At 44.1% G+C, this 15,814-nt stretch overlaps 1 protein-coding gene across 1 annotated transcript; it reads right to left on the reverse strand.

The window, feature by feature from the left end:
• Positions 1-5,934: 5,934 nt before the first annotated feature.
• Positions 5,935-15,029, reverse strand: znf513b (zinc finger protein 513b). The gene is made up of 4 exons (XM_076299289.1): positions 13,961-15,029; positions 12,221-12,349; positions 10,019-10,750; positions 5,935-7,988 (listed from the first exon to the last, which is right to left on the reverse strand). The coding sequence occupies exons 1-4, from the start codon at positions 13,998-14,000 to the stop codon at positions 7,165-7,167; spliced, it is 1,725 nt and encodes a 574-aa protein (XP_076155404.1). The 5' UTR covers positions 14,001-15,029; the 3' UTR covers positions 5,935-7,164.
• Positions 15,030-15,814: the final 785 nt, after the last annotated feature.

The raw sequence follows: 15,814 nt of genomic DNA on the forward strand, positions 1-15,814 counted from the left end.
TTTGCGTTGTTTATGTAAAGCACATTGAATTACCTGTGTATGAAATATGATATATAAATAAACTTGACTTGACTTTATTTGTGTGTGTGTCTGTGTGTGGGAGAGAGAGACATTTGTATGAAATATTTACTTGCTAAAATTTGCCCACACAAATGAGTTCTCTCAACCACACACACACACACACACACACACACACACACACACACACACACACACACACACACACACACACACACACACACACACACACACACACACACACACACACACACACACACACACACACACACACACACACACACACACACACACACACACACACACACACACACACACACACACACACACACACACACACACACACACACACACACACACACACACACAAGCTTTCTTTCACTTTTGTGTTATGTCTGTGTGTGTTTGTGTATTGATTGTAAGTTTATGTCTTTTTCAATCTTAAAGTAGCATTAAAGAAGATTTTCTCTCGGGGTCACCTTACAATAGAGGGAATGCACCGAAAGCAGTCAGTAGTTCAGATTCCTGTTGGTAATTACCTATAGAGGGCCACTCAGACAATGGCAGAAGTGCTGTTTGTCATGTTATGAGTTTATGTGCCATCAAAATGATTTTGGAACATTATGTTGAGGTAAAAAAACTATTAAGGGTGCCTTTAATTGCCCTACAAACATTTTCCTCTATTCTGCACAATGCACACATAGGACAACAGTTACACCAACTAACCTCAACACCGACTCTAGATCCCCAACTGGGGTGTGTTTCCCAAAAGCATTGTTGCTAACTACGATGCATCTTCTATGGCAGCGTGACTGCCCAATCTAAGTTGACAGTATTTGACGTTACATATATGTTAACGATACAGAAATATTGTGTTGCTATTCGATCGTATATAGGTCACATTTTAGTAAGAGCTAACAAATATGCTCTTATTTTTAAATTTTCCAAAATCAAAAGCATGATATGTAACAATACGAAGCTTAAGTGTACAGTAAGAGTGAGCCCACCAGAGCTGCACTGAAAACGTCAACATACAGCAGCCCACAGTGCACTCTCCCGACAGGCCCACTGCTAGATCAGTGCTCTTTCCAGTAATGAGTGACCTCTGCATGACCTAATCTGATTTACGAGTGCCGCATAAACAGTCACAAATGCCAGGCTCAGGAATGGTAAATTACCCCGGAGTTGTCAGATCCTGGTGGGCTGTTGGCACTTATGATGTATCATACACATTATTTACATTTGCATGAAGTTGGATGGTGTTTAAAGAGCTGTCACGTATGACCAATGTTAGATCTCAAATAACTCTATTGGCACACTGATGTCCATTTGAATTCATGGCATAACTGAGTAGGCACAGGTGGTCTCTGAGGAAAACATTTTTTTGTCTTGATGAACTGTATACTTCAGATTAAAAAATCGAACTTTTGTGAAACAAAGTCTGACATATTTCCAATGTGTGCATGTGTGTGTATGTGTGTGTGTGTGTGTGTGTGTGTGTGTGTGTGTGTGTGTGTGTGTGTGTGACTGCCTGTGAGTGTTGCGTGTGTGTCTGTGTGTGTGTGTGTGTGTGTATTTGTGTCTGGGTAAGCGTGTGTTGAAGCTCCTGGGCTATGGTCCAGACCTCCTCAGCTTAAAGTCCAGCTCACAGCCAGGATACAGCCAGGAGGAAATACTCCTTACCCAGTCTGCCTGTGCTATTTATGGACACCGTGTACAACTGAAATAGACCTGCAGTTATGTTCCAGATACAACTTTGTACCATAGCTCAAATCCCAGCGTGCATTCACACACACACACACACACACACACACACACACACACACACACACACACACACACACACACACACACACACACACACACACACACACACACACATACGCACGCATGCAGGCACGCATGCGCATGCGCACACGCACACGCACACGCATACGGACACGCACACACACACGCACGCACGCACACGCACACACAAACACACACATACTCTCTATCTACCTCTCCTCACCTCTCTCTTTTTCTCTCCCTCCTTCCTCTCTCCCTCCCTTGCGCTCTCTCACTCTGATTTTAGAGCACAGGTGTTGACCTCAGAGTAGCTTCATGATCCTGCATTCATGTGTTGCCCTGCCTGAGCCTGATGGATAGGACTACTGCACATGCTCAGAAGGGAGAAGGGAGGGTCTGTGTGGGACCACACAATAATATGGGGGCACCAGCTCTTGGGGGCTTTCCTCAGAAAAACATTCACATTACCATTTTAAACCAAACTCTCTGCATTTCAATAAAAAGACACTAAGTCACACAGTTGAGGCCTAATGTTTTGAGTTAAGCTTGGGCACTGACAATCACTGAGATTATATAATTTGTAAAAGAATCATATTCTGTACTCATTGTATAGTTAAGCAGTAGGGCACTAGTGAGAATGGGGTTGGTGAAAGATATCTTTATTGCAGACATGAGGCTGGAGGCCGTCGCAAGTAATGAAGTGATTATGACAAATTATTTAATTTGAATAACCACCGCAAATTGTCTCCATTTGCAATATGACATCATAAAAAGCATAAAATCATTAAATTAAAAGCATAAAAAACACTAAAATCATTTCAAATTATAAAAAATATTGCAGTGGATTTCTGAACTCATCCCAGCATGTTCAGTTAACCTATGAAATCCTTCTTTCTTTCTTTTCTATCTCCACTCCACTATTAACTATGAAAAATACCAGATACATGTATGTGTACGTATGTTGGAGGTGAAAGAACACATCCCACACTGAACACCTTAAACATACCCGGCCAAGGTATAAAGTACAATAATCTCACAGCTGTGCCAGTTAAACCATTTTTCCGCAGGACTGTCCAAAAAAAAAAGCTTGGCAGTTGTTCTCTGCCAACACCCCCTATCACTACACACACACACACACACACACACACACACACACACACACACACACACACACACACACACACACACACACACACACACACACACACACACACACACACACACACACACACACACACACACACACACACACACACACACACACACACTCCCTCTCTCTCTTCCTCTCTCCCCCCACTGCAGTGGAGCAGTCAGCATTGCTGTGTATAGGAATAGGATGTCTCACATGTAGTGAGAACAGCTGAGCGGTGTGATTTGCCTGTCAGGGGGGGTGAGGGCCGGGAACAGGAGGTGCAGGCGAGGCCCAGGCTTCTGAGGGGCACTGGCAGGTGGAGGCCCAACCCTGTCGAGGGGAAGGGAGGGTGTGTGTGTGTGTGTGTGTGTGTGTGTGTGTGGGTGTGTACATGTCTGTGTGTGTGTGTTTTAGGCATGGGGGGAGGGCGGAGTGGAGCGTAGAAAAGGCTGGAGAGGGAAGCCCAGCCTGGACACAATCCAGCGGCCGGACTCTGAGGAAGGACGGCAGACAAGGGAGAGGAAGAGAGATGAAAGGGATGACGAAAGGACGAAAGGAAGCGAGAGAGAGAGAGAAAGAGAGAAAGGTGGGGAGTGAGAAGAGACAGAGACAGACAGAGAGAGAGAGAGAGAGATGGACCTGATGGAGCCCCTTGAAAAGAAAGAAAAAAAAGATTAGAAGTGAGAGCCTGGCAGCTCAAGAGGAAGATATCAGGACTTTCTGACTGACGCATGTGCTCTTGGATTCTCTATGAGATTTTTCCATTTGAATAACTGTATCTAACCTCTTTCACTTCAATAGCTTATTATTGTGTGCTGTGTGTTTTTTTCATATGGTCAGACAGGCTGGACCTATTCTGTGTGAATATCCTGTTGTTTTGTTTTGAATAGGCCACATTTTAAGTGTAATGTCTGCAGGGAGTCACCATGGAAACCAAATGTAAGAGAAGAGAGGATGATGCTGCTATCCATTACAAAATCTGTGTGAAGGTGTAGTATATCTGATTTGTGTTTTTGAAATGGTTTACAAATCAAATCAGGTAGAGATCTGGTCAGAGCGTCACACCACAATGGGCCAAAGGAGAGGCTGATTTGTGAAACTTTCAGAGGAAACTACGGGAGGCTCCTTTGAAAAAGGGGTTTGAAAAAGGGCTGCTGTTTTCCCCTCTTGAGAGAACACACTTCCTTATATGCCCATATGATGAACTCAGCTATGGAATGTAAGGAAGTGTGTGGTTTCAAGTGGACCTGATCTGCACCGTCTGGGGAACCTCATCCAGATACACATCTGAAGTGTAAACTATGTCTGTGCTTATGTATAATTTGCAGTTTTTGCTTTTAAGCCCTTGGATGACAGTAAAATGCATTGCTTTGTGGCTGTGCACAAGTGTGTATGTGTTTGTGGTTACATGTTTTAGGTGCTGCATTGCTTGAATGTTCATGTCTACAGCTTACACTGTATTTATATATTAAGAACCTGACTGCGCTTTATCTTGTGCTGTGCAAGGAAACTGTGCAATGGCACATATTAGAAGCATAACCTATAAGTTCTGCATGGATGTTTCCTTAGCCGCTGTCTCGCATGTCGGCATCACAGCCTGGGGAACATGGCTGCCGGGCCGGGCAGACTGCTGCGAGCTGTCATGGTGACTCTCTTTGACTGACAGAACACAGGTGCTGTCCATCAGGAGTATGTCTGCTTATAAATAGTGGAACAGGTGTGAGAGGGCTCTAATTATGAGCGCTCCCCGCTTCTGAAAAAGGACAGATAATCTCCACTTCCCCGTCGATGGCTTTGAAGGGTGGAAACAATGTCAGCTCAAGATGAATTACAAGTTTCCCACTGCTGTCACAATTCTAAAATTATTTATGCTTTACACAACACTGTTGACCGACCATCAAGAAACCATCTATTTGTCCGGCAGAAGCTATGCTGCTGGTTAGTGCTACACCACTTAGTTACTTATTAAACTACCCTCCCTGGCTATTAATTCATTAGAAAACAAATAAACATAACTGTCGTGTATACTATACCTCTGGAATGCAGTCTTTTATGTTGCCCAGGTTCAGAACGTCCTTGGTCTTCTCTGGACGATCCTGACCATGCTACAGGTAAGATACCAAGCAGCTGTGACAACTACTAGGAAAGCCACAGTCAGTCCCGAAACACAGCCATTCAGCCAGCCCACTGTGTCAGGGCCCACATGGCTTAGGAGCTGGTCAAATGGAACCAAGTCAGGGGTCTCAGTGAGGTTTGGTCCCTTTCAACCAGCTCCTGCGCTGTGCCACCTGCCTGCACCGTGTCCCCCGGCCTCCTGATCCCCACACAAGCATACAAGCTCTTCACCGTCACTATCCATAGCTGAGCCATACAATGTGTTTGATCCAATGATTCATTGCAAGCCCTTGTCTGTAATCTGTGCAAGAATACAAATACAAGTATATGTTGGAAAACCTGCTATTGTTATTCATTCCTACAAAATAAAACTACATTACTACATAATAATACCCCAAAAATACAGTTTTGTAAGCTTTGACTAGGTGAAAAGTCAGGCCAGAAGAGATGACGTAAAACTCACTAAACCGAGCTTGATTTTCACAGCTCATTCATTTTTCCGCCTGATGTAGTGCATTGAGTTCCATTTACCTGCAAACAAACTGAAATGTTCATAAGCAGCTTTGACGTGTCCTGTGCACTACACAGCAGGCAGTTGAAGCTCACATTGTGCACTGCGATGGCCTCTGTATGACTTCACAGGCACCTACTAGACAGACCTAGAACTCTGAGATAAAAACAGGCCATACAATGTATTTAACTCTCTACTGTCCTCTACAGGCTTCTAGCAGTTACTGCAGCCATTGTGCACACCCACCTCCTGCACTAATACCCAAGCCAAGAGACCAATGACCCTAGGAACTAAAATATCCAGATCATTTTAGTTCCCAACATTATAAAAACTTATCTCTTCTCAAAAAAAAACTCAAGCAAGTTTGCACTCCATTCACAAACGGTAGAATTTTTTTTTATTATTATTACAAAGCGAAAGGTCACTTGACAATTCCTGCAAACCATCCTCATGATGGGGAGCAGTAATTCTTTGACTGAGGCGACACCACAGACATGGTGAGGGCAGTACTAATGGCACCCAAACATTCAAATGCATTTCTTCCCTGATTCATAGAGACACACTGGACTCTTTACATGGTGGCCACAGTGACAGAGCATTTTTAGGCAGAGCTTAAGAGCTTGATCACATTCTTTAGGCATTAAATAGTTCTGTCCAGGAAACACGTACTAAAGAGAGTTAAAGCTTCATGAAAGACAACATCAAGAGTTAAACAAGAGAAAAAACCCAGACATGGCTTCTGAAATGCTACTAACCAAAATAGCCAAAGTCAAAAGTAAATGTTAAATACATCTGTACGAGTGTGGTGGTCCCTTCCATTTTGAACATAAAACATAATCAAATAAACCGAGTCAATAACAGATCAAAAATAAAACCAGTAGCATTAAAATCAAAACTTGAATCTGGCAACAGTATTCACCTTCTATCTCAAAAAAATTCACAGTAGATCAAACTAAAGAAAATCAACAGCAACAACATGATACATTTGAGTCAGAATCAATCAAACTCAATCTCACTCTATTCCATCCTCTTCCTCTATCACTCTCTCACACACACACACACACACACACACTCGCAGTCCCCTTTAATGCCCTTGTTAGCAGTGTGCGAGGGGCTCAGTGCAGAATCACCCAGAAAAAAACAGTCAGGGTCAAAAGGTCAAGGCCGGCCCTGACTCGGCGGCAAAAAAGGCAACTCTGAAACCTGTGATCCCAATGTGCTCGACTCCATAGCAGCCAGCAGTGCCTGCACAGTATTTAAACAGTCTATTGTCATCAAGTCAAAGAAATCATACACAAAATAGGTTTATTTACAGTTCTCAGAGATTAAGAAAATAAGTGAGTCTGTGTGTGTGTGTGTGTGTGTGTGTGTGTGTGTGTGTGTGTGTGTGTGTGTGTGTGTGTGTGCTTATGTCAGAGTGAGTATTCACCTGTGCACGTTAAACAGTATTCTCCGGAGTGTCTTAAGGTAAGTGCAAGTATGTGTGTGTGTGTGTGTGTGTGTGTATGTATGTGTGTGTGTGTGTGTGTATGTGTGTGTATGTGTGTACGTGTATACGTGTGTGTGTGTGTGTGCCTGAGTTTCAGTGCCCTCATCTGTGCTACACCTCCTCCTCCTCCTCCTCCTCCTCTTCCTCCATCTCCTGCTGCTGCTCTGGGTGGCTCTGAGGCCAGCCCTGTGGCATGGTCATGCCCCCGCCGTGCTTCTTCTGGTGCCTCTTGTAGTTGTCCCAGTGGCCCGTGGTGTAGTTGCAGAGCGGGCAGCGGTGCGGCTTGTGCCCGTTGTGGCGCAGCATGTGCCGCTTGAGGTTCATGCTCTGGTTGCAGCTGTACGGGCACAGCGGGCACTGGAAGGGCTTGGCGCCCGTGTGGATGCGCTCGTGCCGCCGCAGGTTGGCCAGGTTGCCGCAGGCGTAGTCGCAGCGGGCGCACGCGTACGGCTTCTCGCCCGTGTGCACGCGCAGGTGCCGCTTGAGGTTGTCCAGGTGCGCCGAGGCGTACGGGCAGTGCGGGCAGCCGTACGGCTTCTCGCCGCTGTGCGTCTTGCGGTGGCGCGCCAGGTGGTTGGGGTAGTGGCTGGAGAACGGGCACACCGGGCACGTGTAGAGCCGCTCGGGCTGGCCCGCGGCCGGAGGCTCGGGCGTCTGCTGCGGGGGCTCCTCCAGGGGGTGCTTGGCGGAAGAGGCGCGGTGGTGGGGGCCGCCGGCGGGGGCGGGCAAGGGCGACTCTGGGTCGAGCTCGCAGGATGGACGCCACTCGAGGAGGACGGACGCTACCTCCTCCTCCTCCTCCTCCTCCCCCCCACCCTCCTCGGCTCCAGGCTCCAACAGGCTGGGCGGGGGCTGGTCCTCCTGCAAGCCCTCGTAAGAGTGCAGGAAGTCAGCGTCACTGCTGCTGATGGAGAGCATAAAGTCTGACATCACCCCTACAGAGAAAGAGAGAAAGAAAGAAAGAAAGAAAGAAAGAAAGAAAGAAAGAAAGAGAGAGAGAGAGAGAGAGAGAGAGAGAGAGAAAGAGAGAGAGCAAAAATATTGAAGAAAGACATCAAACCAGAGATGTTAAAGCAACAGACAAATCAGTCTTCCTCTTTCCTGGGGTTGAGGCCTACTTCCTCTTTCCTTTTCTGTGGCATTCTGTGCAATGTCCAGTTCCTCACATGGCCTGTCAGACAACGCCCCAACACAAGACACTCAGTCCAGCCTACAACTCATCTCTGCTTCTCCCACACACCACATTTACAAAGAAATACTGCTGAACACATACAGTTACCAGAACATGAAAAAACAAGTCATTACTTACACAGGTACTGACCCTGAGTTATACAGCCATCAAAATGACAAACAATACATGCCAGAGGCCTATCTAGTTGGGTTTGTTATGGATTCTTCATAAAAAGAGCCATACATTCATAAACAATCATTGAATAAATACTTCCATTACTGAATTAATGGACTACACTGTTATACACTACAACATTTTCTGTTTGAAACCAAAACCTCCTTGCACCTTCCTATATCAGTCTACCAATAAGGGTACCCACTAACAACACTACAATTAACACCACCAACACAAATACTAACACCAACAACACCACCAACATTAGGGGTGTAACGGTACACAGAAGTCACGGTTCGGTTCATACCTCGGTTCGGACATCACGGTTCGGTACGAGTTCGGTACAATGGAGGGAAAAGCAAAACAAAAATGCAGAAAGCATTTTTTTTATTGTGCATGTCTCAGGCTGTACCACCTAGTGTCATACAGTCTCTTCCCTGAGCTATCTGCAACAGCCTGAAGTGTGTAAGATATAGGCTAAACAGTACAATAAGTACCCAGACTCCATCTGTAACTTGTAAACAAAATAAGACAATCAGCTATAAAACTGAAAATAGGCCTACAGCATCTCTTATTTCTGAAAGTGCAAATTACATAGAAAAATGATTTTTAAAAATCCACTTAAGCAAGACCTTCAACATCTGTGTTTAGTTGTATATGGAAGGGTCTACAATTTGCCTCAATATTTTTCATTGTGTGTAAAGTAATAATCTAGCCTACTAACTGTGAAAATATCACACTATTTTGCCTTTTTTTTTAAAACAAAATCGCTCCTTTCATTTCATAAACAGACTACAACTAGAAGTCACGTGACTTTGCCCTTTGACGTTAACTCACCGTACTAGCATGGTTTGTTTATTAGCCTGGTTAGCGTTGTCACTTTATTTTACTGTCTATGCACTTAACACTACCAGCTCCTCATGTGAGAAGTTACAAGTTACCCCAACATAAAGGTAATTACCATGCGATTTACATAGCTTTCTGTCATTACGAAATCATTTAATTTAAGCCATAGGTTTTGGCCCTATTTGTATGTGTATCCAAAGGCTGCTGAAGCGCAGGGGAAGTTTTTTTCCCCTCGTTTCAGTGATTGGTAGCCTACATCATCTGGGTGATGGCTTCGAATATGTGTAGCATTTATTCCACTCACATACCCAATAACTGCTGAACAACGGTGACACAGTTTCATCTTATCCACCACTCTTTCGCCTGTACTAACGTTACTGTAACTGAAGTTCTCAAACTTGCGATCTTAAATAGACCAGCGGATCCTCTAACTCTTGTGGGTCTAACCTTAGTGCTGCTAATGACTGACGGACTCGACTGACGACCTGACAAAAAAAAACATAGGCGCCAATCAGAGCTTCAGAGCTAAGGCGAGGCTACAGATTAGCGTTAGGTGTCGCTAAAGAACTCCCGTAACTCTCGCTACTTAACAGTAATTGCGCATGACATTAATTAATCCGCACACGAGTTTTATGTATTTTTATACCGTGTATTCTCCGTGTAAATTCATGCACCGAACCGTGACGCCCGTACCGTTTCGGTTCAATACGAATACATGAACCGTTACACCCCTAACCAACATCAACAACAACATCCAGTCTATCCATCCCCTACCATCCTCAGTGGTCTCCTCTCCACTGCCGCTGCCCTTGTGCGTGGCCATGTGCCTCTTGAGGCTGACGCCGCTGCCGGCGCGGTAGCTGCACTGGCCACAGGTGTGCGGGCGCTCCTCGGCGTGCATGCGCTGGTGCCGGCGCAGGTTGCCCAGCGAGCTGCAGGCGAAGGCGCACTGCGCGCACTTGTAGGGCTTCTCGCCCGTGTGCGTGCGCATGTGGCGCTGGAGGTTGACCAGCTGAGCCGAGGCGTACGGGCAGCGCGGGCACTGGTACGGCTTCTCGCCGTTGTGCGTCTTCATGTGCCGCTTCAGGTGGTTGGAGTAGCGCGAGGTGAAGGCGCACAGCTGGCACGCAAAGCTCTTGCGGGCGGTGCCCGCGGCATGGGCGGAGGCGGCGGCGGTGCCAGCGGACGCCGTCTTGGCCGGCTTGTTTCGTCTCCGCGTTCGGAGGCGACCTTCGTTTTGGGCACTCGTCACCTGAGCGATGCCACCTGCAGACCTGCGGCCTGTCCCCGAGTGGGCGAGGACTCCGCAGTGGAGGCACAGGGGCTGGTCGGGCTCGTCCAGAGCCTCCCCGCAGCCCCTGCAGCTGAGGTGGGGCCGAAAGGTGTCGTCGCTGGTCGGGTCACGCAGCTCGTCCACATCGCTGCCCAGGCTGAGCTGCTTGTAGCTGCCGCAGTCCTCGTCGCTCAGGGAATACACGGCCATGCCCATGTCCCCAGACACACAGTCTGCTCACACAACACAGCAGAAGATATCATGTTGCCTTTGGGATCAGTTCTACTGACATGCTATTTGTTCCAAGATTACATTAGCTACATACAGTAGACCTATACTTTTCCTACCATATGTATTAACCCTTAGAACCCTAAGCTGTTTTTAGGGCATTTTCACTACCTTTATTCATAAGGATTTATTATGGTCATTGTAAGTGCCACACACATATATTATATATTGTTTTTTTCAGGAGAGTCTAGGCTATTCAGATCTGCCATCATTTCATGTATTAATACTAGCATTGATTTTATTTTGATTTTTAAAGAATTAAAATATAAAAAGTGTATTATAAAAATTCTTATATTTCGACATGTATCTCACCACAGCAAGCTCACAGCTCTACATGCATTTCATGTGTGTGTAGGGCAGACTGTCCTGAATCGGGCAATATAATTGCCATGTTGGAGGGATACTCTGGGGCTGAGCAATTTACAGAAATATTTGCTGTGTGATTTACGGAAATAAATGCCATTTTTTATTTAGTGATGAAAAATGACCTTTCTGCGCTCCATATCTGTGACACGAACTGATCTGACCTGACTTGACCCGAGGTTGCGTGTTAGCCTGCGTGCCTGTGTGTATGCAGTCATAATAATTCTCAACTTTTTACTGCATTGCCATGAACAAAGTAAAGGCAAAAAAGGTGTTTATTTGTTGAACAAATTGGGATGCAATGTGAGCCTTGAATTGGATGCCATGCAGGAATTTGCTAGGATCTCAAAACCGGAATATGAACATGCTTTGCCATAGAGAAACACATGATAGCATTGGATTATAAACATGCTTTGCCACAAGAACAGACAAAAACGTGGGGTAAGTCTAGCTATATGAAGTTATTATTTTGCTGTCACTTCGTCTGTTTTATAACCCAGAAGGATGTACTTGGTAGCAAATGATAGCTCTGAGTCTCCTCTTTCATCTGACATGCGTGGCATTTCTATGCGATCACGGGTCCGCGAGTAATTCAAACGAGAGTAATGAGTGTGCAGTGTTTGTTTGTGTACATGACGTTATTATTTTGCAGTCACTTCGTCTGGTTTTATAAGCCAGAAGGATCGATAAACATGGTACCAATGGATAGCCCTGTGCCTTCTCTTTCATCTGATATGCTTGCCATATCGATGCGATCACGGGTTCGCGAGTAATTCAAACTAGAGTAATGTGTGTGCAGGTGAACGCAGAGAAGTATAGACTGTAAATATGATGCAATTTGATTTAATTTCATGATTTTTTTTAATTTTCATACTTGATCGTACAGACAAGTGTGTGGTCTCATTGGAAAGGGTGTGTTTTTTGACGCACTTTGCGTCAATCGGGTTCTAAGGGTTAATATGAAAATGCTCTTGGGTCAGATCAGCTGCATCACAACATGTCAGGTATAGCTGCAACATCCCTTCTCCATTTTAGCCATTGCTTGGGTCTACCTGAGTCTCTGTCGAAGCCGATGATCTTGAAGTCGGCCTCTCCGAATTCCAGGTCCTGTCCCAGCAGCAGGTTGCTCTCCAGCACCAGGGTGTCTGGATTCCCCACCGTAATGCCATCCTCATACTCCACTGGAGAAAAGATGGAACACGCAGGTTGAAATCTGACAAATCCACGGCACAAATCTACAGACTGTGAACAGAGTAGACATGTGGTGCAGGACAGCACACTTCAGACTTCAGTGACACTGAGCACAGAATAGGTCTAACTATCATTCCAACGCATCTCTTTAAATTTTGATTTATTATAACTGAATGTTAAAAATGTGCACCCTCACATTTTTGCCAAGCAAACAAACTCCAAGTTACAGCTGCTTTGTAATACAATCCTATTTGGTGCATATCAAGGTCTACCCTCTATATGCAAATCTAGATGCGCTTAATGAGATAGTGGGACATGTAATGCACTTCTAGCACTCTTCTAGCATGCCTGATTTGTATTCTGAGAACCTCTAGCTCTAGTCTTTTCCTGTCTTAAGCTTCCCCTTTCTATTTCTTCCTCTTTCTGCATCTTCCTCTCCCTCGGCCATCTTCCTCTTACCTCCTCTACTTCTCTTTCCTGCTTGTTTGCAGGACACACACACACACACACACACACGCACACACACACACACAATTAAATGCATATTTACAAGCTTTTCTTTTGACTTCTCAACAACAGCAAGGTTGCCACTGTAATCTAAATGAAAATACAGGGTCCCCCGAAAAGAAGTCATCTCATTCTGCAGTGGGCAAGTCCAGATGATAAATAACAGTACTAATAACAGGAAATACACAGCCCCTGAGGTCTCATGGTGGCAGCTTTCACATTAAAACATAAAAGCCTGAGACACGGTCAGCTCAAAGACATGGATGGGTCAGGAGTCATTTTGTGAGGAAGGAACACGCAAAGAGGAGCCAAATGTGTGTGTGTGTGTGTGTGTGTGTGTGTGTGTGTGTGTGTGTGTGTCTCAAGGGTGGGGGTAAAGGGAGAGGGGTCAGGGATGGGTTGACCCAACTCTTCTTGGCAGTCTCAAAGGGGAAATGGAGTTAGGAAAGACTGAGGAAGAAGAGGAAGTCTGGAGGGGACACGAACTGATAGCTGCTAGGTTGAGATTTTGCTGTGAACAAGGTACACAGCCGTTGAAAGGCTGTTTAATATTTGTTGACCGAGGATTTTCCTAGGCATGTTTTATTTATATCATGTACTTCGGTGGCAAATTCGGATGTACTGAAATGAATCCCAAACGCAAACGTGCTAAGCTTGAGACAGATCGAGCTTAGAGAATAGAGAACTAATCAAACCTTGGACAAAGGAGGCACTTCCAGTGACGAAACCCTTATTCCCAGAAGAACAGCTCTAATATAAGTTTACAACTGTTCTACACTCTTCCGTAACCAGATTAGTTCGGAAGAAACGTAAACACACATTTACATACAAAGCTTAGATGAACTGACCGACACAGCAAACAACTTGGAGAATGACAGGAATCTGCTATATTGTAACACACTAAATAAAAAGCTAGCTGAGTGTGGTGAGATTTTAGATCAAGTTACTTCCTCATGGTTGAAACATTAACATTAGTTGCGAGAGAGAATTGGTGTTAGACTAAGCACATAAAAAATACCATTTCACTTCCACAGAAAACCAGTCACGATATGCTTTGCATTCAAGTAAGTACATAAAATTACTGCTTTACTCACATTTTACTGGCTGTGGATTGGATTGTTTCCGTCGGGGCATTTTGTCCGCTTCTCAAATGCAGTTCCCTCTGGTCGAATGGCAATCAGCTCATTCCTTTAGCTGCACACTGTCATCTTCCTCTTCCTCTCCCACACAAAGACACAACTATCAGTGTCATCAGTCTGGTCACCATTGCCTTTGGCTATTCACCTAACAGCAATGATGCGCACACCTTGCCAATGTCGTCGCCTGACAATTTCGGATCATATTTCATTAACGTTAGATATCGTAGTAACCGTAACAAGTGCGGAGGTGGAACAGGTTGCTAAACTCGACTGGGCAGTTGACCAAGTTGGTTTGACTATCGTTACTAAGATCAACGTTAGTAAACAATTTGCCAATTCGATTTAGTTAGTTTTTGTTAGCTATACAATCAATATGCCCAGAAAGTAGTAGTGGTACGTTAACTAAATTATAATCTAAGGTGTTGACGTAAGCGCCAAGCATGAACCATGTGGTTCATGTACGCCAGTAAAGTTAACCAGCTATCATATCCAGTCCACTAAACTTAAAAATGTACGTTAACTTACTGTAGTGTAGGATTAGTGTAGTGAGTACAGAAAGCTAGCCAAATTGTTTAAGCAGATAGATAGATAGCAATATCTTGTAATAGCATGATATAGTCAACATTGAAAGCTAGTGTTGGCTAGGAAACTTGACTGCATGTTAGCTAAGCTTTTGAGCAAAACTTGTAAGTCTGTCAAGCTACAGAACAGTATCACAACGAAGTTTTGTTGCCTAGATGGTTCGTATGTATACTTGCTTTGACAACACATATACTTCACGTACGATTTTACCATTCTATAAAATCAAATCCTTGCCATCGCTACTAAAACAAATTAACTTTTAAAGATTCATTGTTAGTACATTTCCTGAAATTTCCTTGTCCTGTATGCATTTCCGCTTCAGATGATGACAACATCCGCTTTGCGATCTCTCATCAGAAAGTGGGAAATCAAAACATTTTGCATTAGCCACCCCAAATGTAGAGTAATGTTTTGCTGAATTTGAGTCTTTTCTTGACATTGTTAAAATATTGGATACCAAAAAGCTACCATATTGCTTAAACATTACAATAATGTGCTTGTTAATTCTCCTATGGATAATTTATTTTTCCCTTTTCCTTTCCTTTCTATTTTTTTTCTTCTTTTTTTGTGCACCTTGTAACTTTATTTTGTATAATTGTACCGTACTGTTTCACATTTGTCTGCATTATTTCATTAATAAAGCATTTAAAAAAACAAAAGTGGGAAATCTGATTGGCTCATTTGAACGAAGTTTCGCCATCTATGTAAGCTCAAAGACTTTATTTTATAACTCAATAAACAACATAGCAATACAAACTGTGATTATAATGAGATACATAATTTAAAAATATATTTTAAAAGCACTTTGTGTCATTTAACCTGCCTATTTCCATAAGTAGCCTAGGCCTAGTATGGGAGCCCCAAGCGAGTGAAAATAATACAAGTAGCCTATGTCCATGAAAGACTGTTATTCTATACTTATATACTTATTATATACGTAGCTTATTATTTATTAACACTTTTGCATGTACATTTTATGACCTGAAAATATCACTTGCCTAGGCAATGCCAGAGGTACAAGGTCTATTATTGTAAAAACAAAACAAAACACACTACTTCTAGGCCTCTTTTTTTCTTCCTTAAGTGGTGACTAGTGGACCTTACTGTATGTCCACATGGGTGAAATAAGTCCCACTGTCCAGAGGTCCTTTTAGTGTGTACAGAACAAGTGCAACATACTTAAAAAGGTTGTTTACCCCACATCTTTAATGAAATCTGTAACATAGG

The sequence above is a fragment of the Alosa pseudoharengus genome, unplaced genomic scaffold (genome assembly GCF_046254945.1).
Source record: "Alosa pseudoharengus isolate Yale_2024_CS ecotype anadromous, Long Island Sound unplaced genomic scaffold, YU_APseudo_1.1 YU_APseudo_1.1_scf_22, whole genome shotgun sequence".
In the NCBI taxonomy this organism is placed as follows: domain Eukaryota; kingdom Metazoa; phylum Chordata; class Actinopteri; order Clupeiformes; family Clupeidae; genus Alosa; species Alosa pseudoharengus.